This window comes from Psammomys obesus, unplaced genomic scaffold (assembly GCF_907164565.1).
Source record: "Psammomys obesus unplaced genomic scaffold, mPsaObe1.curated_primary_1811, whole genome shotgun sequence".
In the NCBI taxonomy this organism is placed as follows: domain Eukaryota; kingdom Metazoa; phylum Chordata; class Mammalia; order Rodentia; family Muridae; genus Psammomys; species Psammomys obesus.
This window is the reverse complement of record NW_026596051.1, coordinates 18954832-18978622: the sequence shown is the minus strand read 5'-3', so window position 1 is coordinate 18978622 and position 23791 is coordinate 18954832. Positions and strand designations below refer to the sequence as shown.

Below are 23791 nucleotides of genomic sequence, written 5' to 3'. Positions count from 1 at the left end.
ACCTGGCCTAGCACCAAAGCAGTGACCCCTCTGGCAACTGCTCCATTCCGTCACTTGGGAAATACCACAGCTGGACTCCTGGGTTGTGAAGGGTGCAGATGTGGCTGTCACTTTGGGGCTTGCTGCTCAGAACATGCAGGGAGGACTTGCTGGCAGATGCCACTCTGTCTCTCCAGCACCACACCCCATCCTGGTGCCACACAGGGGTTGGGAGAGAACATAGGAGCCAGGTCTGGCTCCAGGCTCCAGCTAAGTAATCCCCTCCCACCAAGCTGTCACCATAGCAGGACCAAAGGAGGACCAGGTGCATGCAATGTGCTTGGTTAGAGAGACCAGGAAGGAGACTATGGCATCCACAGCTGGCACTGGGCTCACGACTGAAGCAAAGGCAGCTTGGGGCATGTGGGGTAGGTACCCCGATAGGGTACACCGCATATGAGGTCTAGCCAGGAGTCTGGGAAGTGGCTGAGAGAGTAAGTGGGACTGTGCTCCATGACAGCCAGAGTTGTCTGTCACAGCTTGAGGCTGGCACTGAGGGGCATGGCTACAGAAATCCCCACCTTAGAGGGCAGCAATCTGGTCTGTGGGCCTCTGGTTCCAGGAAGAAGTCTTAGCTGATACAGCTTTGTTCCTCACAGAGGTACATGGGAATTGTGTGCGTGGCCTGGTTAATGTTTGCATAAGCCATGGTCAAGATCATCCCAGGGATGACTGGGCTCTAGGAAATGCCAAGAATTCCAGGCAAGGCCTGCACCATGGGTCAGGTGCACAGGGCAAGAGCCCACAGGACTTGGTGTCTGGTGTTCTGGCATTGAGTCTACTAATTGGGACAAGACTTTCCTAAGCATTCTGGGAAAGTGGCAGTTGTGAAGCACCCACGTGATCTTAGTCTAGAACTTTCTTTTTCTTTTTTTGCCTTTTGGTATTTGTTTGTTTGGTTGTTTGGTTGGGTTTTCAAGAAAGGGTTTCTCTGTGTGGCCTTGGCTGTGCTGGACTCGCTTTATAGACCAGGCTGGCCTTAAACTCACAGCAATCCACCTGCCTCTGCCTCCTTGAGTTCTGGGATTACAGGTGTGAGCTACCTTGCCCAGCTATGCTTTTTGGTTTTTCGAGCCAAGGTCTCACTGTGTAGCCCTGGCTGTCCTGGAACTCACTCTGTAGATCAGGCTGAACTCGAACTCAGAGATCCACCTGCCTCTGCTTTTCAAGTGCTGAGATTAAAAGTGTGTGTCATCACTGCCCAGCCAGTCTAGAACTTTTTCCTCTCACTCCTCTGCATTCAGGACCTGTAGGCCAGACTGTCTAAAGGCCTGACCCCTCCCAGCTCTGTGACCTTATGCTGTGAAACCTTTACTCTTCATAGTTGAACAATGGGCAGCTGGAGTTGTCTTGTGCTGCCAGGCTTCATGGGTGCATGGCTCTGACATGGCAACCTGGACACAGTGAGAGGAACTCTGGAGCCATCTCTTCTCTTCTATACTCGCCTCCTTTTTGGGGTGTGAGGACCCTCACCCTTCTTCTGACTGCCCAGGTTTGGGGCATCGCAGAGGCAGTCCTTTCCCGAGAACAGGTGTCTTTGATCTGGCAGAGGCAAGGAAACTGCTTCCTGTAAACCTCCCCCTGGGTGGCCTGGCCATCTGTCCATCTGGCCTGAGTGGCCTCCAGTTACCTGAGCGCCCAGTCTCCCCACTTTCTTTATTTTGCAAAGAGCAGCTCCTGCAGTCCAGGGCTGGAGGACATTTTTACTTAGGGTTGGCTCTAGTGGCCAGAGCCAACAATAATAAACAGATGAGCACCTGTTCGGCAGACAGGGTTCTGGACCTATCCATGTGTGCACACACAGAAGCTGTTCTCCAGAACCAGACCCTTGCTGCCCCATGGAGAGACAGGGTCTTAGGTGTGCAGAGGATGCCAGCCTGTTGTACAGGGTGGGTGGGGGTCTACCATTAGAGGCGTGGTTGGAGTCTACCATTCTATTGAGATATAGGACATTTTGCTGAGATATAAGCTGGTTTCAGGGCTAGGTAGCCTTGGCATGGTGAGGGTCAGGCTAAGGCGCATCCCCAAGGCTGTACCTGTATATAGGGCTGATCTCTAAGAATTCCCCTTAAAATGAAAATACATTAAAAGCATTCCATCCTGTGCAAGGAGCTGAGGGTGGCTTTCTCTACAAGCCTCAGTTTCCTCATATGCAATCGTGAAGGATGTCAGTTGCTGCCTTGTCCAACCACCTCCGTTTGGTGCCCATTACTCATGAGAGAGCCAATGGTTTACTGTCTTTCTCCTCTGTGTGACTGTCCCTCACCCCAAGCAGAGCAGAGAAAATTTGTATTCATACGTACTACTCAAGTCAACTGCTCCCAGCATCTCTTCAGCAGCCATTCCATGTCTTAGCAGGTACTTTCCCCTCATCGAGCCTTTGCATGCATCAGCCTTTGCACACTCATTCAGGCCAGTGTGACCCAAGCTGCATCTAGGCCTCAGCAGAGTAGTCCCCTGCTGGGTAAAGTGGTGGTAAAAGGTAGCCATGCCTACCCTTGGCTATTTCCATGATGCTCCATTATGATGGCAGAGTCACATCAGAACCAATAGTCAGCAAAGCTGACATTTCTTCTCTGAGCCTTAAAGTGTGCTTGTCCTCATGTTCTAGGATGATCATAAGGCTCTGCTGGGGGCCTCTGCTTTCCTGAGTTTAACATTTACAGTCTGTTGCAGATTAACTGCAAGGCAAGGTGCTAAGCTGCTCGTGTCAGTGAGTGAGTAGCTGCAAGACGCTCTGCCTTCTGGGGTACAACTGGGCTTAAGTGTTTTTGTTTGTTTGTTTGTTTGTTTCTAAGCTCATCCGTCCCCTTTGGAGACTCCTCAAAATCCATCTTTGCCTCCAGAATTTGGTCCAGGATCTTCCTCTTTCTCCCAGGAAGTCCTGCCTCTGTTGTCTTCCTTGCCTTCCCTCTGAGGCCTTCCCATTACTGTCCAAGTCAGTCATGGCATCCTGGTGTCAGTTGGTACAGTGAACTATCATGACTTTGGGGCTTCAAGCCACAGCTGGATCTTGGTGGTAGGGTGTGGACTCTGCCATAGGTAGGACCTGTAAGTCTTCAATGGCACACTTGTCCTCAAGGAGGCCTTTGAATGTGCCACACAGGGGATGCTATGCAGAGGGGGTGGAATCAGAGATTCAGAGTATGTTTGGGGAGATCAAGGGTCCTGAGTACCACCTCAGAGTCTACAGTCTACTGAAGGGGCCAGGCCTAGAACTTTTCTTTGTCCCTTAGCTTGCCAGGGATGGCTCTATCCCATGTCTTAGATGCATCCTGTTCTTGTATTTTATATCCACAGGACAGTCCACAATAGTAGCTGTGCCCATGGCTTCATTCAGTGTGTACCTCTGGCTTCATTGGCCTGCATCCTGAGCAGTCTGAATGAGGGGGAGGGAGCACCTGCCTCAGAAGGCTGGCTTCTGTCAGGGAGTCCTCCTTGAGAAAGGTAACATGCCTTCCATGTAGCTCCATGTAGCTTCCCTTCCTGGAGCAGGTGAGGAAATGAGAAGAGGTGAGGTGGGGTAAGAAACAACTGGCTACTTGGACATCCAATGCATCTCAGTAGCATCTTTGAACTTACGTGATGAAGAAGGATAAACCAGGGAAGTGGAGCCACTGTTTTTTGGCTTGGTGCTTAAAACATGAGCCTGAGGTGATCCGGAGAGCTCACCTCTCAGGGTAGGATCTGATTCTTGCGGTTCCAAGGAATAGGGCCTGTTGCCTCTGTCTGGACACAGACACCAAAGAGCGAGGAGATAAAGGAGCAAAGGACCCTGGTATCAGTGCTGGCCTGAGTTAAGGGTCCTGGGAAAAACACCTCTTCAAGTCTGTTTGGTATCAAACCTGATGGAGATAACAGTTTCATTGGGCTATCACAAAGCCCCGTGGCATGATCTACCTAAGTGATTAGCATCATGACAATGACAACTTGAACAAGCTACAGCCATGTCAAGGGATCAGAACTGTGAGAGGTGATTGCCTCCCAGCTCTACCTTTTGTAAAGGGAAAATTGAGGCTCAGAAAAGTGACAGGTCTTTCCAGAGGGATCTCAAGTGAGTCAAGCTGGGTTTTGGGTGGCCCTCTGGAATTCAGAGCTATGTAGCCCCACAACTTCAGGAGGATCCTGCTAAAGAGCCCTGGACCAGAAAGGTACTTGCCCCTGCTAGATGGCCCTGGAATGCCCTGCATACATTGGGGGAGGCTCTCAGAAAATCCCCCTGGCCTTGGGCCAAGAGAGCAGCTTCTGAGACAAACAGGATACTGGTTTGGGTGCAGTGGGGACAATAGCCGGGAGAGGAAATGCCTCCAGACCCATGTATGGGTGTGGGCTTGCAGGGGCCTCTATTGACACAGCTTCCAGAAAAATAGGGCTGATGGAAGGTTAGCATGCCAGGAGTTTGCACTCTTTGGAGGCGGGGGTTGGAGGGGGGGAGAGGCGGAGAGAGAGAAGGAGGGAGAGGGAGGAAGGGAGGGAGGGAAGAATGGAGAGAGGGAGGAAGGGAGGGAGGGAGGGAGGAAGCACAGTGCATCTATACCTCCTGAATTCTTATATCTATAGCACCTAGTGAGTGGAGGGGGGCACACCAGCCCCATATTTCAAATTGGACACTGCAAGGGCCTGAGAACAGGAGACAGGCCTGAATCTGGGCCATAGGGAAGTTCTCAGGTGAGGCTACAGCCTGTGGGAAGGAAAAGAGTGTGCCCCACAGGCCTAGCTCCAAAGATGTGGTACTTGCAAGCTAAGGAGACTGGCCCTTTTCTTCCAGAATGCCCTGTTGGAATCAGTGGCCGGGATAGTGGGAGCAGTAGAGTGAGAAGCAGAGCATGCGTGTTTCGTATGTATGCATGCAGACATGTGTGCTAGGTCTGCGTACTCATACATGTGTCTGAGGCCACCCACATGTCTGCATGACATGTGTATGCCCGTGTGTAGAAGGGAAAAGGGAACAGAGAGCCAAGCTGGGGTTAGCGGGACCTGAGGGCTGGCCACCCTTGGACTTCCCCAATCTCAGCACCAAGGGTGTCCCCAGCCTTCACCACAGAGCACGGGGCTGGCAGTGGGCAGGCAGGGACAGGGCCTGGCTCTGGTCCACAAGGAGCTAATGATCAACTGGCCAGTGGAGTCCTTGCGGCAGCACTTGGCTTGCCTTGGGTCTCCAGGCCCCTAGGCCCAGGGAGGAAGTGGGGCAGGAAGTAGGGGGCGGTGGCAGTAATGAGCAGTCAGGCGGCTGTGGGCGGACCCTGCCTGTCCAGGCCAGCTGGAGACAGCCTGTAGGCCAGTCAGCGGGAGCTGAGCTAGGAGTGGCCACCTGGCACCTGCGTCCCTGGGCCTGGGAGGAAGTTTTCTGAAGAGCGGGGTGCAGGTAAGGGAGATCTGGGCTGGACAGTATGGGCTTTGTGAGTCGGCTGTGATCTCAGTGGAGCCAGGCTTTGCCACAATTGTGTCTAAGAAGAGCGGTCCACCTTCCTCTTTCTTCCGGCTTGTTTGGGCTTAGGCTCCGGGAGAATCTGGCCAGAGAGCTTTTGGAGACCAGGGCTCCGCTAGGGATTGCTCAGGTGAGACCAACTACTAATGGTGGCTTGTGACCTGGCCTTCACACTGACACTTTGCTAATGTGTCCTTGAGGTCTGGGCAAGACTGTGGGAGTTGAGCAACAACATGGAATTCAAAAGCCAGTGGGTCCCAAATGATGAACTCTAGCCTTGACATTCCAGGCCATGACGAGCATGCCTGTGCTAGCACGGTGCTTCATGGCGCCCCTGTGGCAGTGACCCAGCCATTCTGAGGTCACTCTGGGTCTCTTTATGTTAACCAAATAAAGTGTGCTCAGGTTGAAGGAGGAGACTCCCACCACCTGACTTACAGTCCCTGCTGCAGCGACATGGGTGGAGCGGGAGTCATCCTCCAAGTTGAGGTTAAAGGTGAAGACTGAGGAGGACGCTGAACAGCACCACCTCTATGTGACTGTCAACATGTTGCTGATTTCATGAAACTTCTTGCATCAGGCAAGGTGAAGGTGTCTTCAGTGTGTGGAATCACAAATGCCATGATATAGGTGTGTGAAGTCCATTTGCCCCAAGAGAAACCTTCAGGGTATCACCATGTTCCATGGCCACCACAAAAAATGATGACAGAAATTGTTCTCTTAGGGTTTAAAGACCAGGAGTTGTATACAATGCAGCCTCCAGAGTTACCAAGGGAGAGTCCTCTTCCCGTCTCTGCTTGTGGCCAAATGGCCCCTGCCTTTGTGTTATACGCTCTCCTCTTCTACGTGTCTTGTTCTCTCTAGAGATCCCAGGCACCAGGGAGAGGGCTCACTCTAACCTGGTATGACCACCTAGTCCAATGGGACCATTCTAGCCCAACAGCCCACAAGACCACACCCTACTGTGGTTAACTTCATCTGAAACCACCTGTTTCCAATCAGGTCCCCAACTCTCAAGTTCCTGGTTAGTATGACTGTGGAGAATACTGCCACCTCCAGGCGGGGCGGCAGCAGTCCTGCACAGCATAGGCTCAGTTATGCCTTGCTGGGTCTCTGGCCAGGCAGGACCAACTGTAGGGGCTCCTCCCTCCAGCCTCTAGTATGTACAGGCTATCAGCCAGCATGCTGTCTGTCTGCTTGATCCTCCAAACATTCTGAGCGGGTGTTTTTATTCTCACTTTATGGGTGGGTAAACTGAGGCATAGAGCACCCCACACACACTGAGATTGGCCCTAGGTCTCTATGTTCCAGCAGTACACTAGGTGGGTGGTGGGAGTCAGAGCCTGGGGTGGCATACTTGGGGTTACCTGATGTGTCTGCCACCTGAGCGGAAGACAAAGGATGGAAGGAGACTCTGCCAGTTACTCTTGTTTGCTCAGACCCAGCAATTGCATCTTTGAGGGTTCTGGGGCTGGGCTGGCTGGGCTCTGAGCTGCTGCTGGAGCAGGCCTTGCAAGCCTGTGGAGGCCTGAGCAGGGAGGAGGTGGTTCCATGCAAGGGAGACAGTGCCCACTTCCTCCCTGGGGCTTGTAAGTCCCACTGCGATTGCAGCTTCTGGGCCCTCAATGAGCAGGTGGGAAGTTCCCTTAGCTGGAGCTTCATTTCCCCAGAAACACTTTAAGCCAGCTCCAGGTCTGTGCGAGACCCCTGCATGCCCTGACCCAGGGATGGTAGGGGTAGTGGCCATTGGTCAGCTTCTGTGGAGACGCTCGCCACCTGAAGGTCTAAGTGGCAGAGAGAGAGAGGAAGAAGGACACTGGGGACATTGTGATTGGGGGCCACAGGCTCTACAAGAGTCTCACTCATCAAGAGACTGGGTCAAGTGCTTGTTTGAGGGCCCCGATGTTACACCAAAGGAAATGAGACACCTACCCCTAGGACATGTACCTTCTGGTCCTCACAGACCTGGGCAAGACAATGGGCCTCTGCAGTGGTAGAGACCAAGGTGAAAATTTGGCAAAAACAAGGCAGGGATGAACGTAAGTCCAGGCTTGGGCTGTCCAGTCAGGCTGGGGTGGAGGTCAGGCTGACAGGGCCAAAGCCTGAAGGATGACCTGAAGGATCTCAGGCATGACCAGCTGGGACAGTGCCTTAGGACAGGGGCAGAGGAGGGCTGACTTGGTACGTACTTCTGTGCTTGTGTTGTTGAGAATAGGTTCCTAGTGCCTTCAGTTTTGTTTTTCTTTGACGTTGAGTGTTGAGGTGAATGGGTGTCTGCAGGGATCCAGGATCCCCTTGGTGCCTTTGGTAAGAGATACCTCCTTCCTAGCTGCTGCTCCCAGATCTTGACCTTCAAGCACAGTTGGAGAATGGGAAGGGTTTGACCATCAACCAATCTATTGGATTCCATGAAAGGCAGGTGGCTAAGTGGGTAGATCAGGGGCTCCCAGAGGCCACTTCCAAGGGTGGGACTGTGGCTTCCACAAACCGTTGTCTCCTGGGGGCCCACGTGTCTTCTCTATGAGTCTCCCTCCCTTTCCAGCTGAGCAGTCATGGTTCTGCCACCCCCAGGGCTTGGTGACCTGGTCTTTTCATCATATTGCCTACACCTGTCTCTGCCTGTTGGGTGCCTGATTTCCCATATGCTCTTGGAGCCTGACACAGGGTAGAGGGCAGCAGTGCTTGTTGCACCAAGAGAAGGCTTCAGAACTGCGGTCCTACCACGCCTGTTCTGCTGAAAGTAGATGCCATGAGTTAGCCCAGGGCCAGTCCTAATGGTTCCAGCAGCACCCATTGGGGTTCACACTGACCCCTCCCATTCCTGTTCATCCATCTAAGGTTCTATCACTCTGTCAGGGTCTACCTGTGGACAGCTCCTGGGGAAAGTCCTTTCCCTGAGATGACCAGCCTCCTGAAAGTAGTAGGGCATAGCAGGCCAGAGGCTTTCAGACTCACAGTCCACATCAGGCAGTATGACTGGAGTTCCATGTGCCTCACTGTCACTAGAAATGGACACCAATGGGAGTCTGTGCACGTGGGAATTCTATACCTTCAGCCTCAGTTTCCCCAGCTGTAAAGAGGTTGCATGAGCGTTGGTACCAGCAGCCTAATCTGAGGTCCCTGGCAGTAGATGCCGGTGAGCAGGTACGCTGCCTGTGTCACTCCGGAAACCCCCTGAAGGCAAGCCTGGCTGGCTGGCCCAGTTCCACACTCCTGGGCAGTTCTTGGGGGAGGGAGAGGAATCTGACCAGGTGGTCCTGATGCACCTGATGTGTATATTAAGGGCTCTGCTCTCCTAATTTTGGTGGAAGATGAGCCTGGCACCGCTGGCCTGTCTACCTCCAGCCTCTCTACTATACTCTGTACAAACGTCGAATGAAGCCCCTGGCATGGCGGGAAACCCTCTAGTCCTGCGTAACGGTTTTAATGGCACCTTCTGCTTTCTGCATCATAGGCCTGGGCCCCTGCCTGTCCTAGTCCCATGGCCTGCATCCTAGGTCTGGATAGAGCCCAGGTGCCTCACTTCCCTGTCTACCTGTGCTGGGAGCTCCTCACCACAGATCAGTAGAGGTGGGCCAATCAGATGGTGGTACTGGCTTGGTAGTAGTTTGTGGCACATGTGGACATTTGTCCTATTCTGCCAGTTGGGTTTCTGGGTCCGTATCTGGGCACTGCTCTCCTCAGTATGTGGTAAGAAAGGGTCAGACCGTGGACTCAGTTCAGAGTGTCTCCATGGCTTTTCTGTATACAACGATGGAAGCCCTCAACCTTCAGCAGACAATCTGGCCTGAAGCGAGTCGGGCTGATGGGCTGGAGTGTTCAGAACCACATTCAGCCAACCTCTGCCTTTTGTCCTCTCTGAGGGTGTCACAGTTACCAAAGCCAAAAGTCTAGTCTGTGCTCCACAGCTCTGCCTGTGGCCTGCAGTTGACTTGCCTGCATTTGGTGCTCTGTGTCCTCTGTGCTGATAGAACAACCCAGGAACTGTCCTTACACTGTCCCACTCTCACTTCTGAAACCAGGGAAGAGTGAGGCACAATGACAGGTCCTGGGGCCACCAGTAAAGCTGAGGTCATGAGGACTGGAACCACATAGCCTACAAAACCCCCTCCTCTGCTCACTTCTCTCTGCCTCCCTCTTTCTTCCATCCCCTCCCTCCCCTTCGCTCCCTCTTTCCCTCTCCTTCCTAGTCTGAGTTGATTCCCTCAGCCCTAGCTAGATGAGATGTGTGGTCATGCACCTGAAAACCAGGATCCTCGGGTGTCTGGTGGAGACCTGGGCTCCTTTCTGTCCCCACAGCATCCTGTGCAAGTGTTGAGTCATCTGCAGGGATGTCTGAGCAACTGTCTCAGGTCAGACTCTGAGCCATTTCTCAGGGACCTCCTGGAGAGCCAGTAAGGAGGCATCCCCTCCCATCCTGTCTCCAAGGACCTCTGATTGGGAGATCAGGTGACTTTGATTTGATGTCCATGGTGGTGCCAGCCTCTGGCGAAACCTAATTCAGCTGCTTGACTGAGTTGGGTAAGAAGTTGCCAAGTTGAGCTCTGTAAAGTTGCAAAGGGATTCACTTGGCGAAGGGTGTGGATTCTCTGAGCAGAAATAGCAGCCTGTACGCAAAGGCTCTAACAGTGAAAACATGGCCGACATGAAGGACTGAAGATGTGAGATAGTCTAAGGTATGGAAAGGACATGAGGAAGCCTGTGGATGTGGTCAGCAAACTGACCTATGGCAAACAAAGCTCACTGCTGGGTCTTGGAGGTGCTGGGCACCCTGTATTGTCAGTCTCCTCTCTTCTTCACTGGGCTCTGGCAGCAACATCATGTCTGTCACTAAGAGGCCTCTCAGCTGACCACTGTCCTCTCTCCGCAGAAGGCCAGCAACATGCCCAGCTCTTGGCCTTGAGACCACTGTGTGTCATGAGGAGCTCCAGGGAGGAGGAGGAGGTGACTTCTGAGGAGCTGTCCGCCATGGGGCAGGGCCCTGAGGAGCCTCCGGGAGGCTGTACCCATGGGGACCAGATCCCCAGTGTGTCCATGGGCTTGCCCACTGGCCAGGAGAGAGCGGGGCCTGAGGAGGCTGAGGCAACAGTCAGCGGTGGTAAGTATAGCAGCTGAAGCCCACTGTAGTCTCATACCCACCTGTCCATCCACTCCACATCCTTATAATCCTCTGGGTACCCTGGCTCTGTTCACCGGGCCCACTGGGTTAGCCACACTGTGGGCTCAGAAGTGAGGGCCATCCATCCTCTGACATACAGGACCAAACCCCCACCCCACCCCTAACAGATGATCAGCCCAGAAATAAGCCAAGCTTCTAGGCAGGGTGTAGTGCAGCTGGGCCCATTCCTCAGCTGATCGAGGGCCTCTCTAGGAGTCTCAGTGAGAGCAGAGTTGTCCTGCTCTGGAGCATCTGGAGAATGTTTTAGAGATACCCCCTGGATGGATGAACCTGCACAGTGCTATTCCACCTTGTCCTCATTGACCCTCTATTACTCAGGGTGGAGTGCCCTCCCCCAAGGCAAGGCCCAGGTGCTACAGTGATCAGGGGCCACACCAGGACTGGAGTCTTCCTGAGGCCTGGGTGGGGACACCTGGTATGTGACTACCCAGCAAGCAGCAGAGTGCTATGAAGTGAAAGCCAGATGGACTGCACCCCAAGAGGCCTGGTTCTCATCATGGTTGTCCACAGGCTACTTCTAGACTTGGGCCTCAGTTTCCCCCACTTGGGAAACCTGAGAGGCAACTTCATCAACCCCAAGGACTCCATGACTGTCGCCCTTGGATCCTGACAGAGAGACTAGAAGAGGAGGATGGGCCCTCCCCCTTCTCAAGCTTCTCCAAGTGACTCTGTCACTTGCTCAGCTGTCCTGTCTCTGGCCTCCAGGGATAGCCAAGTGCTCTAGGCTCAGTCCCTCCTGACTGACACAGAATGAATGACATAGTAGGAGAAGGGAGCCCTCACCTTCCAGGCAGGCCTGGCTCAGACCCTGAAATGTGGAGGCTGGGCCCCTGCAGATTTTAGACCTTCTGTTTCATCCTTCTGTCTCTGGGTGAAGAGGAGGAGCCTGGTGGTCTAGTACTGACTCACAAACAGGAAATGGTCCTCCCAGGAAGGGAGGGCTGGGTGCGGCCAGGGCCTGGAGAACCCAAGGTTCGATATGGCTGTCCTTCCAGATAGGCCTGGGCAGGAAAACAGAAGGGAACACTCAGATAAGCAGGGAAATCCTGACAGTCAGCCCCAGAGTTGGCCACCCAGGGAGACACTGCCAGTCTCAGAGCTGGGGGAGAGCTTGGGAAGCAGTTGGGAACCATGTGGCCAGATAGGCTAGAGGCTGGCTGTGAGTCCCAGAGACTGAATGTAAATTGTCAGGCTCAGTGGCAAGTGCGTTTAACAGGGGAGACAGCTCACCTGCACTTTTCTGTGGTTGGGAGATGGTAAAAAGCATTACTAACAGTGCTGCCACACACACTCAGGTGTATGTCTTTGTACAGATCACATTCTTCATTGTTTTTAAGATACTTAGAAATTGGAATTGCTGGGTTGGAAAATAACCCCTACCACCATCACATACATACATATACACACACACACATACATACAATAAATACATAAAACATACGTACAATAATACACACACGCACTCACATACACACCATGTAAAGTAACCTCTATCACCGCACACAATGTGGCACCAGAATGACTGTAGCCAGGCCCATCCAGCCTATGGACGTCTGCCTTTGGAGGCTCAAATGGCTGCCAGCAGCAAGGCTGCTCAGTAGATAGGACAGCCTCAGCTCTGAGTCTTACAGGCAAGGGGGTGGAAGTGTGAGGCATTAGCAGAAGTCACAAGAAACAGAGCAAATAAATGACTCTGGTCTCCTCCAGCGAATGTGAATACTTCCACATGCCATTTCTCTGGGTTCACTGGATCACGCTCTCAGTGTATATATAGACATGCTAATTTTCTCTCAATTGTTTGAGAGCAAATTTTAGACGCGCTACCCTTGCATCTGGAAAGACATCTGGTAAAGGGGACGGAGTCAGAGATCTGAGCTTGGAGGGCTGGCAGAGCCAGGGGTGGGCAGTGTCCTGAAACTAAAGGGAGTCTGTCTGGAGCCACATACGCTGACCGACTGCACCTTGATTCACTCCGATGCCTGTGTTGGTTTCCCGAACTGGGCTATTGGGTTTGGGTGTTGGGTGGGCTTTGCTGTTAGGTCAACAGCCTATTTCATTTGGGTTCTTTTGGGGGGAGACAACTGAGGTGGCTTATGGGAAAGGTGACCAGTGGGTTCCAACCCTTCTACCTGAGGGACCAAGTTGTTTGGGGAATTGCTTGTCTCTCTAATTGCAGTCACCTGGTGTGTTGCAGATGCTGCTCCGACCACTAGCCTGGCTGGGCAGGCTGCTGAATCCCCTTCCGGCCAGATGGCCGTGTATCCCACAGGTGAGCAGCAGGGCCCGAGTCTCGCAACAGACCAAATCTGCAGTCAGTGTCACTGGCTGTTACTGTAACAGCACAGAGGTATCCTTGGAGAGTGGGCTTCCTGCTGACCAAGGTTGGCTGGCCCCTTGCTTTAGATCTGGGGCAGCAAGTCACAGTGGGGGCACATGTCAGGAATCAGCTTGTGCCCTATGGCTGGGAATGGGAAGAGAGAAGAGACAGGTCCTGCCATCTGTCTCCCTCAATTCTCCAGTGACCTAGAAGCCTTCCACTCAGCCCCACCTACTTTTTATTTTTATTTTTTATTTTTTCATAATTTTGAAATAGGATCTCATTCTGTAAACCAGGCTGGCCTCAAGGAAATCCTCCTGCCGTGGCCTCCTGTGTGCTGGGATCATAGGCATGAGCCACCACACCCAGCTTAGGCCATACTTCTTGAAGGACCACCTCCCAAGACCACAAGCTAAGGACCAAGGCTTCAACACATGGGCCTTGGGGAGGGGCCTCCAAGTCACATGATGAGCAAGTGTAGAGAGTCCTGAGAGCCTACCAGCATCCACTAAGGAATTTCCCTTGGGGCTTAAGGCTTCCTGCATTAACTTTATCTGGAGCAAGTGAAATGCTGTTTCAGAATGCTGAGGAAAGCCTTCGGATTCTAAGTGTCTCCACACACTAGAAGCCTGGAAGGCCAGGGCCAGCCTGTGCTTGCCATTGTATCCTTACCCTAGCATCTATTGAGGACTGTTGGGGAGCACTGCAAACAGAATTGCGGTAAGGATGCTCCCCTTGTCTTTGGAGCCTCACTGTTGTCTCTAGCTGTAAGGAACGTGAGCTCCCCAGGTCTGTGATCAAACTTAACTTTCACTTTTGCTGTTTTGGGTGGCCAGTGCTGTCCACAGTCACTTGAGGTGCATGAACTATTCTTTTTTTAAATGTATTTTATTTATTTTTTAAAGATTTATTTATTTATTATATATACAATGTTCTACCTGCATGCCACAAGAGGGCACCAGATCTCATTATAGATGGTTGGAAGCCACTATGTGGTTGCTGGGAATTGAACTCAGGACCTCTGGAAGAGCAGCCAGTGCTCCTAACCTCTAAGCCATCTCTCCAACCTGTGCATGAACTATTATGGGATTACAAATGCCTGCCCTTGTAGGGAAGAGGGGGTTCAGAAGCGACCATAGCTCAGGATCCTTGTGAAATGTGAGATTCTAGAAGCGTCCACACTGCTCAGCCTCTGGAGCTCCTCAACCTTGGGTGAGAATGTTGACATCAGAACCCCTGGGCCGCTTGCAGGCAGGTGCTTTCGGATTGTCCCAAGGATGGGGGAGCCATCATCTCTCTCTCCTTCCTTCTCTCATTCTCTCCTCCACCATTGGTGTCCTCTATGAATAGCCCCTGAAAAGGCTGCTGCCAGTGATTGACAGTTTCACTTTGACCTTGAGGGCTAAGGATTCAATTCTCTTAGCATTTCCAAACACTGGCACAGGCAAATTGGCTGCTCAGAAGCCTGGATTCCGGGACAAGAGGTGTTAGAGGAGATGGTTGCAAGGGGATGGAAGCCAGACCCAAGTTAGGAGCTGGACAACGTGGCAGGCAGTCAGCGAGGACCTGATATGGAAGAGGACCTGGGGCAAGGCTGAGTTGCCTTGATGTCTTGAAGCATCAGAGAGGACCACGTAGGACCAACAGATTTTATTTTTCTAGGGCTAGAGACACAGATCATGTGGACAACTGGTCTTCAAATTTACGGGAACGTTTAAAAACACTAGCACCTCAGCCACACTGGGCAGCTCTCAAGAGCCCTGCAGCCCCAAATGGCTGGTGGCCTCTGCATGTGATGTGCAGACAAAGGGGTTATCCACCATAAAGAAAGACCCACCAGACTGTGCTACCCTACAGTGCTGGGAGCCAGGTCAGGTCATAGCATGCGAGGTTCTGGCTGTGTGGAGATCAGAACTAGCTAGCTGCTGCTTAGCTGCTGCTCAGCTGCCGCTCCCTGGCCAATGCATCTTAAGGGTGGGCAAGGGAAAGGGTGTGGGGACTGGTGGTACATCGATAAGATGTAGGGGTGGGGTCCTTCTGAAGGTCAGTATGGAGGCTTCAGAGTGTCTGGCATGCCCGTGGTGGTTGTTTGACTTGAACCCACATCTAAATCTGGGTTGTGGGGGGTGGAAGGCTGAAGGGTAACAGTTACGGAGGGGTCCTTGCTGAATAGGTGCTCTCTGCTGGTCCATGAGTGGGATGGAACCTGAATCCCCTTCCTGTGCAGGGAAGGCACAGCTAGGGAAACTGAGGCTGGAGAGGTAAACAGTATCCATCCTCTGTTGAATAACACAAAGAGTTGAGGAAATAGCTATCCATGCCTTTGTGGGCATCATGAACTTTGTTGGATTATATGCTTCTCTGTTGAGGGCTGGAAGCTGTTGGGGAACATTTTCCCCATCAGAGCTTGACAAGCTGCCTGACCCTACTCCTGCTCCTCCAGACCTGACCCTGCAACTGTTGGCCGTGAGGAGGAAGAGTGGATTGCGGAGCCCCAGCCTACAGCAGGCCCTGAGGAACCGTCTCCGCCTGCTGGAGAATGACAGCCGGGAAGTAGCCCGTGTGCTTGGAGTGAGTCAGCTCTCAGGGGCCTGGGGAGCAAGTGGGGACACCTCCCTTCACAGCAAGGACAGAAGAGGAAGGTGGTAAAGCTGGAAGAGTCACTCAGAGGACAGTGAGGGACAGGGCAGGGCCCAGTTCCCGTCTGCCACCTTTCAAGGTGCCAGAGGCCTGTGTGTCAGCATCACAGACTTGGGGCAGAATGTACTGGCCTCGGTGTTTGCCTGGCCTGTGTGAAGCCACTTCTTTAGCTACACACTGGAAACGCTTAGAATATTGTCTCCAGTGAGCCGCTGTATCAGATAACCTAAACCAAGCCCCTAGTGTAGGCTTTGGCCCTCAAGCTGCTGGCTCCAGCTTGAGGATCCTATCCGGATCATAGTCTTCTCGCTCATTTCCTCCCACTCTCACCCTCCCTCCCTCTTACCACACCTTCCCCTGTCCTAATCCTCAGAAAGGGGGAGCCCTCCTCCCCTACCACCTGACCCAAGCCTAACCAGTCTCACCCGGACTGCCTGTACCCTCTTCCTCTGTGGTCTGGCCAGGCCGCCCCACCATGAGGAAGTGATCAAAGAGCAGGCAACAGAGTCCATGTCAGAGTCAACCCCTGCTTTCCTTACTAGGACACCCACGTGGAGACTGAGATGCCAATCGACTACATCTGATCAGGCGGCCTAGGTCTTCTCCATGCATGGTCCTTGGCTGATGCATCAGTCTCTGCCAGCCCCACCCACTGGGCCCAGATTTGTTGGCTCTATTGGTCTTCTTGTAGAGCTCCTGTCCCCTCTGGGACATGCTATCCCCCCACTCTTCCATGAGACTCTCTGTTCTCTGTCCAAAGTTTGTCTGTGAGTCTCAGCATCTGCCTTCATCCCTTGCTGGATGGGGTCTTTCAGAGGACATTTATGGTAGGCTCTCATTCTGTTTCCTCTCTTCAACCCAGGCAGTGGGCTTTAAATAAGAAGTAGCCTTGTTTTTTTTTTTTCCTGTCAGGCAGATAAGAATAATGAGTTTTTGAAATGTAAGGGGATGAGTCCTGTGCTTGCCACCCTCAACCAGGGCCATTCTGCAAGTTCCCTCCACACACCTGTTCTCTAATGGTTGGATGCACTGAGGCCACGGGGACTACTGTCACTTACTGTCTCTTCCTCTTCAGGAGCTATCAGCCAGGCTGCTGTCCATCCACAGTGACCAGGACCGGATCGTGGTGACATTTAAGACTTTTGAAGAAATATGGAAGTTTTCAACCTATCATGCTCTTGGTAAGACAGCCCCCTTCCCACAGTGGGTTGTGGCACCCCCTTGGGAGGAAACTGGTATTACATCAACCTAGACTCCAGAAAAAAACAAAAAACAAAAAACAAAAAAACAGGGATGGCCAGGGGGGTGCTGCAGGATATGGCACTGAGCTTTGTGGCCTCTCTCTGCATTTCTCAGAGGCTGGACTCTTGCACCTGATTACACCCTGGTATGCCTGCTGTCTTGACCTTGGCCTGCTTCCAGGCCTGTCTAACCTGTAGTCTGTTAGAATGTGGGCCAACACAGACTCTTAAGTTTACTTAAAACATGGGATCTTAGCCAGGAGGTGGTAGCACATCTTTTAATCCCAGCACTCAGGAAGCAGAGGCAGGTGAGTCTTTGAGTTCAAGACCAGCCTGGTGTTCAGAGCAAGTTCCAATACTGCCAGGGCTACACAGAGAAACCTTGTCTTAAAAAAAACAAACCAAACCAAAAACCATGAGATCTTAAGAAAACAGTTGTGCAGCTGTTTTTTCAGTGTGGTCTGTAAGACTTTGTAGATGACAATGACATGTTCACACCTGTGGCCATGCTGTCTCTGTAGAGGCCACTAAGACACCATTTCTCAGCACTCCAGGCAGGCAGGGGAGCCACCAGAAGTTGGTTCATTGCTCAGTCAGCTTGTCCTTTGTCCACCTTCTAAGCACCAGGAAGGGACTGTACCACCCAGGAGACAGCAGAAGCAGCCCTTTTAGTTTCTATTCTCAGTACCCACCCACACTTGCTGTAAATGAGGGGTTCTCTCAGCATTTGACCTAAGTTTTGTTTTGTTTTCCTTTAAGACAGGGTTTCTCTGTGTAGCTTTGGCTGTCCTGGACTTGCTTTGTAGACTAGGCTGGCCTCAAACTCACAGTGATCCACCTGCCTCTGCCTCCCTCAGTGCTGGGATTAAAGGTGTACACCACCATGCCTGGCTCATTTGCCCTACCTTTATAAAGGGAGTAAGGCTATGCCTTTCAGCTAAGCAGTACTTGATAAAGGGACAGTCCCTATGCAGGCGGTGACACCCAGTGTCCCACGGGCCTGCGCAGCATTGATGGAAATGGGCATGGAGGGTACTGGCTGTGACACTGGGGCATGGGCATCACAGTGTGCCTGCAAGGCTCTGCACCCTTAACATCTCTGAATCCCAAAGCACAACAGGGCCAGATGATGTAGTGTGTGGGCATTTGTCACTCTCCCAACCAGGACACTGAGATGGGTCCCCACTGGGGGTGGAGGTGCTGGGAGATTCTCAGAATCCTCTCCAGGTCTGCTGGTTGAGTTCTTGGGATCCCCGCCCCTCCTGGTGCCTGTCAGTGACAAGCCTGATCTTGCAGGCTTCACACACCACTGCCTGGAGAACCTGCTGGTGGACCAGACCTTCTGGCTGCTCTCACCCAGTGAGGAGGAAGAGACAGCCATTCTCATGTATGTAAACAAGGATGCATTGAAGCAGACACACAAGAGCCTCCTCGCCCAGGAAGGTGGGCAGTAACGGTGACCCTGGGCTGGGGACACTGTGGGGGACAGCTCTAGACACAGCAGGGTCTTGGGTGGGAGGCATGATATAGCATAAGATGCCCTACACATTGTCACAGGTTAAAAAATATCTATGCATCAGTAGGGGACTGTGCCATCCTAAAGACATTAGCCCCAAAAGGTGAGGTGTGAGGAAGATGGCGAGAAAGGGTTTGTCTAGGGCCTTTTAATCCTGATTCAAGATTGTTGGCCTCATAGAGGGAGAGCCTTGAGTCCCCAGGAAGGAACCTCAGGGCTACTTTACCTCCCTGGCCATGGGTGGACACCCAGATGAGGCCGGGTTCCTTGGTAACCATTCAAGCACAAAGGAGCAAAGGAACCCATGTCTATACCTGAATATGGCAGGTGGGAAAGTGAGTCTTAGTCTACCTCACAGCATCAGTTGAGGTGAGGCTAAGACCTCCTTTGGGCCTTCAGTGATGAAGGCCCAGGGAAGAAGAGGGTGGAGTGGGCTAATGCAGAGGCCCTGTTCTCCTCACTGTGGGTCTTGGGGCTGGGCCTGGCAGCTTTCCTGTTTGACAGAGCAATGACTGCCCCGCCGGTCACCCTGATGATCATCTCTGTCCTTTCAAAGGGTCCTTCTTTGTTCTGTGTCCCGACCACCGTGTGAGAATGATGATGGGACCCCAAGGTGCAGGGAAGGGCCCACAGGCCCTCAGGCAGGCTTCAGGGCTCCCTCTTGGAGTGGCAATCCTGGAAACAGACTCCTCACCCCTGACGCCCAGCACATCCTCCAAGGTGGAAGCAGCAGGGACCAAACCAGAGCTCTTGACTCCATTTCATCAGTAGGTACCAAGCTGGAATCTCCATCCATCCTGAGGCCCTGGGTGGTGTGGGGTCCATAGACATTACTCCATCTGTAGGATTTGGGTGTACAGAGAGACCCATGAGACAGGCAGATGGCAGACCACTCCAGGCCCTCCTGCTGCTCCCTATAGTGTGGCTGCAAGTGTGCTCAGGCATCTGCCTGCTTGGAGGAACAATGGCATCTCCTAGGCAATACTGGCCAGAAGGATAAGGGAGAGTTGAATGTAGCACATGCTGCTTGTCATGCTCACTCCGGAGAGCATTTGAGGGTCACATTCAAGGCACAGACACAGAAATCTGCAAGAATAAAGACTAAAGGAAGGTAAAGCCAGAGGTTCCAAGGACAGGAACATGGAAGCCCCTGTTCACTTCAGTGCATGAAGGTTAAGCTTGACAGGAGTTTCCTGGCCAGCAAAGCTAAGGAGAAGCCCCCATTTCCTGAGTTACCATGCCCTTGAAGGGACAGCTGTGACAGGAGGTCTCTCCTTGGGGATAGGGAGGAGTTTCTCCTTAGAACACTCAGAGTGTGCCCTTCTGTGTCAGCCTCAGTCAAGGTTTCTGGAGAAGCTGAGGCCCAAAGCAAACCACACAGCAGATGAAAATTCAGGAAAGCCAGAATTGAAATCCAGGCCCTTGCCTGGGCTGCAGGCCTTCACACTCTGTTGGCCTCAGTTGCTCCAAGAGAGTGTCAGGGCAAGTGTTTTGCGGGGTTGGGTGAAGTGGGATTTTTAGGGCCCATGGTAGCAAGGGTGGCAGTAGCTCTTAGGGTGAGGCACCCAGCTAGGGGCAGCACCACAAACACCAACCTTAGGGCTGCACACCTGGGCGGGTATGTTGAAGGGGGTGTGTGATTTGTGAGTGTCCACAGGAGCTGTTGCTCTTGCGCGGTCTACAGGACACACGTGTTCCCCAACCGAGACTCCACAGCACAGATCTCTTTCCTTTCTCCAGGTGGACTCTCAGGGTCCCATGGGATCCCGTTGATGAATCCATGGGTGGACCAGGGGCACCTGATGCCCAGCTGATGGGTAAGTGTCAGATTTGCCTTCCTGGGGGAGAAGCAGCTGAAGAAGGTGTCAGGGACTAGTATTCTGGAAGTTTCTGCATTTGTCCTGAACGTTCCCTAAGCCAGGAGAAGAGGCCAGAAACCCTTCTATATACTTTGGATTGTCTAAAGCTCAGAGTGGTTCAGGGCCCAACTAAATTGCCTACCACCTGAGGAAATGAGCTGGGACTTTTCTCACAGCCCAGGAATGTGACATCACAGAAAACCTCATTGAGACTGGTTCATTGGGAGCTCCGAGGGTTGGCTGGCTGACTGGCTGAACTCGGGTAGAATCTGTGGAACAGGATAGAGGATGGCTAGGCCCTCTGACCCTGTCCTGGGACTTCCCTGTGAGTTGCTGTTCCTACAGGCTACCCTTCAGCTCAGATAAAGGGGGAGGGGAGAGGCAGATTTCTCTGCCCCTTGTGGAACAAGCTAGTGTTTGGATGGCCCCTGTATCTGTTACATGCACACACAGAATCCTGTGAGTGATGGGAGAGCCAAAGGTCTCAGCTGCATGAGGCAGAGATCTGTGCCTGGAGGCTGGTGACCCAGGGCAGTTCAGCAGTGTCTGAGCCTCACTGGCCCATCTGGTATGAGGATCCAAACGCCCCTTCTGCTTTCATTTCACCACACCTCTGCCATGCAGTCAGGGACACCAGCATGTGCCTGATGGTTGCTCTGGCTGCCCACAGGGCCTCAGCTCTGACCACATGGCCTTCTTCCTGCAGGGCTTGGCCTGGCCTCTGCAGAAGCTGACTTCCAGGGTTCAGGACCCGAAGAGATGTCCTTCCGAGTTGGTGATGTCATCGAGATCATTGGTGCCCAGGTGCCTGGCCTGCCCTGGTGTGTGGGCCGGCATGTGGCCTCTGGCCAGGTGGGCTTTGTGAGGACTGGCCTCGTCAGCATGCAGGGCTCGGCATCTGAGTGAGTGGCAGAGGCCCCTTTCCTGAACCCCACAATGCTCCTGCGGGGACCTTGCCACCCTCCGTTAGCCTCCCTCCCCTCTTCCACTGGACTTAATTTGGCCCTTCCAGGGTGCCACCAGAGGGCACTGTGTGACTAGCCAGTGTGCCCATCCACAGTTCAGTTCTGCAGGCTTTGGTGAAAAGTGCCACAGGCTGGGTATTACTTCCATGGTGGGAGCCTGAGGCCGGAAGTACAGCAGCTAAGCTGCTGTGGCTCTCAGGGGTGCATCTTCTTACTGAGCCTCGCTCCCACTGGCCAGCTCCTCTCTGGCTTCTGGCCGAATCATTCAAGTTCCTGGTAGTTCCTCCCTCATCTCTGTTTCCTCTTGTGAGACACTTGCTGCCATACTGTGCATCCAGCCAGCTCCTCTCTGCCCCAGCTTAGCTAGTAACAGCCACAGAGACCCAATTTCCAGAACCAGTGGCTTCCCAGGTTCCAGGGGGACAGACATCTTGAAGGTTCTCCATGTCTTCCCTTCAATATATAAAGGCCTGCGAAGCTTCTGGACCTGCCTTCATGGCCTCAGATCTCACTTGCCTTCAGGTCCCCTGAGGCCAGCTGCAAGACAGCTCACCTGTCTTGGCTCTGAACAGTGTGGGTGACCCTTCACTGTCACCTGGTTCTCTGGTGAAATCCCTTCCATAACCACTAACCCCACCCCAGCCCTGTTCTGTCTCTGAGAGAGCCCTGTCTGCACCTGCTCCAGGTAAGGGACCCTTCACGGGAGCGCTCTGGTCATCTCCGAGCTAACTCTCTACAGCCTTGGGCAATGGTGGGTGGGCCGAGTTTAGGGAGTGGCCAGAGAGTCTAGCTGAGCCTACCCTTGGCCAGCTCCTGGTTTCTCTGGACTTGGCCTGGTTAAGACCTCAGCCAAGGAGCCTGGAGACACAGCTGTATGACAAAAACCCTGTCCTCTACTACTGTCTCCTCTATAGCTATGTCTCCCTCAAACTGGCCGTGTTTCAGTGGCCTTGCTGGGGGCTGGATGCCATAGGCAACTCTCAGATGCAATCTCTAAAGCTGCTGCCATCAGTACGAGTCCTCTCCCTTCTGTCTCCTGACTCAAAGCATCCCACCTGACAGAGCAGGTGGACACTGGCTGGACCTGCGTGCTGCTCGTACTTAGAGTAGCATTCCCTGGTACCCCATCAAAACGTCAGCATGCACACAGGATGGCGGCACAGTCTGTCCACACCCCTTGTGGGAGAGCTCCACAGACTCTCCACCCACCTCCAGTGACAGAATTCTGGGTTCTCCCTTCCTGTATTGTGCAACGTCACATCACATGATAACCTCATTAACTCAGCCGTCATCTGGCTTCTTGAAACAGTGTGGCTCGTGGCTTGTGTCTTGAGGTCTCTCATTACAGAGTTGGCACACCTCTACAAGGAATGCTTCCTCTGTTCCTGGGCCTTTTGGCAGATGTGGGATTCTTGTGGCTTTGACAGTTCCGAACTTAACAAAATTCAGGGCTGGGTTCTGGTCCTTTCTCCCCTATCTCCCCAGAGTGTTGGGGGTGGCGGCATCGTGTTTCACAGCAAAGGACTGTACCCACTTCTCTATTACTCCAATATTTTCTGGTATCTCTCCTGCCCTGAACTAGAGCTTGGAAACAGCCCAGCGGTTCTTTTCTCTATTGATGCTATCTCAGACTTGCAGAGAAGGTGGAAGATGACAACATCCCATCCCTCATCTGCTGATGGCTGAAGCCAGTTTCTCACTTTCTCTTTTCTCTCTCTTACTTTCACCTATTTTCAGACCCTTTGGGGATAAGTTATACAAGTCAAGATCTTCTACCCCCTTGCAGTAGAGGCTCATGAAGCCAGGATTTCAAGTAGGACCCCAGGGCAGGTGTCAAAAATCAAGACATTCACATTACCACCATGCTGTTCACAGCTAAAGATAACTCCAGAGTGTGTTTCACCTCACTGCTCCACCCTAAGCGCCTTCAGTCTGCCTTTTCCTCTCTTCTCTTTCTGATGCTGTCTTGTCAGAGGCTGAGAGCTGTGCTGTGGTTTCTTCCTTGACTGGTGTAAGATGCATTTAAAGTTTTACATTGCCCTGCTGACTTGCTCTCATAAGTAAAACTGCCTCCTCCTCCTCCCTTGCTCTCCTTCCCTGTTTCCTCTGCCTGACTTTATGGCTACATGAGCTGTGTCCTTGTGTTGGGTACTCTGGGAAGAATGGTTGTTTCACAGGGGACAGTTCAGTGAGACTTGAGAATCTGCCTGGCATTCACCTTCCCAGGACCTTTATAATCTAAATATCTAAAAAAATATATTTTATGTGTATGAATGTTTGGTCTGTGTGCCAAATGGGTGTTCGATGCCTGTGGAGGGCAGAAGAGAGCATCAGATTCCCTAGACCTGGAGTAGATGGTTGTGTCTGGGAACCAAACTCAGATCTACAAGAGTAACACGTACTCTTGTATGTATTTGTCTTCACTGAGGTTGAGCGGGGCCAGCCATCAAATGAGGGAGAAGAACCGGGTCTTACTGTGTAATTTTGTCAGAAAAAAAAAAAAAAAAAAAAAAGACAAAACCACAAGGTCAGCTGTAGAGATAATTGTTTGCTGATCATGATTCCTGAATCTGGACATCTGGAGCCTACAAAAGAGAACACAATTCC

The 23791-nt window shown here is 52.5% G+C and overlaps 1 protein-coding gene across 2 annotated transcripts in view; it reads left to right on the top strand.

Moving 5' to 3' along the window:
• The window catches only part of Sh3tc1 (SH3 domain and tetratricopeptide repeats 1), a 45151-nt gene that overhangs the window by 5208 nt on the left and 16152 nt on the right, over positions 1–23791 (top strand). The window contains exons 1-9 of one of the 2 annotated variants that reach the window (XM_055623736.1): positions 5371–5404; positions 10338–10565; positions 12841–12915; positions 15407–15534; positions 16679–16784; positions 18141–18287; positions 18917–19127; positions 20101–20177; positions 20926–21121. In XM_055623736.1, the coding sequence (XP_055479711.1) occupies positions 10385–10565; positions 12841–12915; positions 15407–15534; positions 16679–16784; positions 18141–18287; positions 18917–19127; positions 20101–20177; positions 20926–21121 (1121 nt within the window). In that variant the 5' untranslated portion in view covers positions 5371–5404; positions 10338–10384. Of the gene's footprint in view, positions 1–5370; positions 5405–10337; positions 10566–12840; positions 12916–15406; positions 15535–16678; positions 16785–18140; positions 18288–18916; positions 19128–20100; positions 20178–20925; positions 21122–23791 lie in introns of those variants that run through there. The other variant, XM_055623735.1, reaches the window with a different exon arrangement.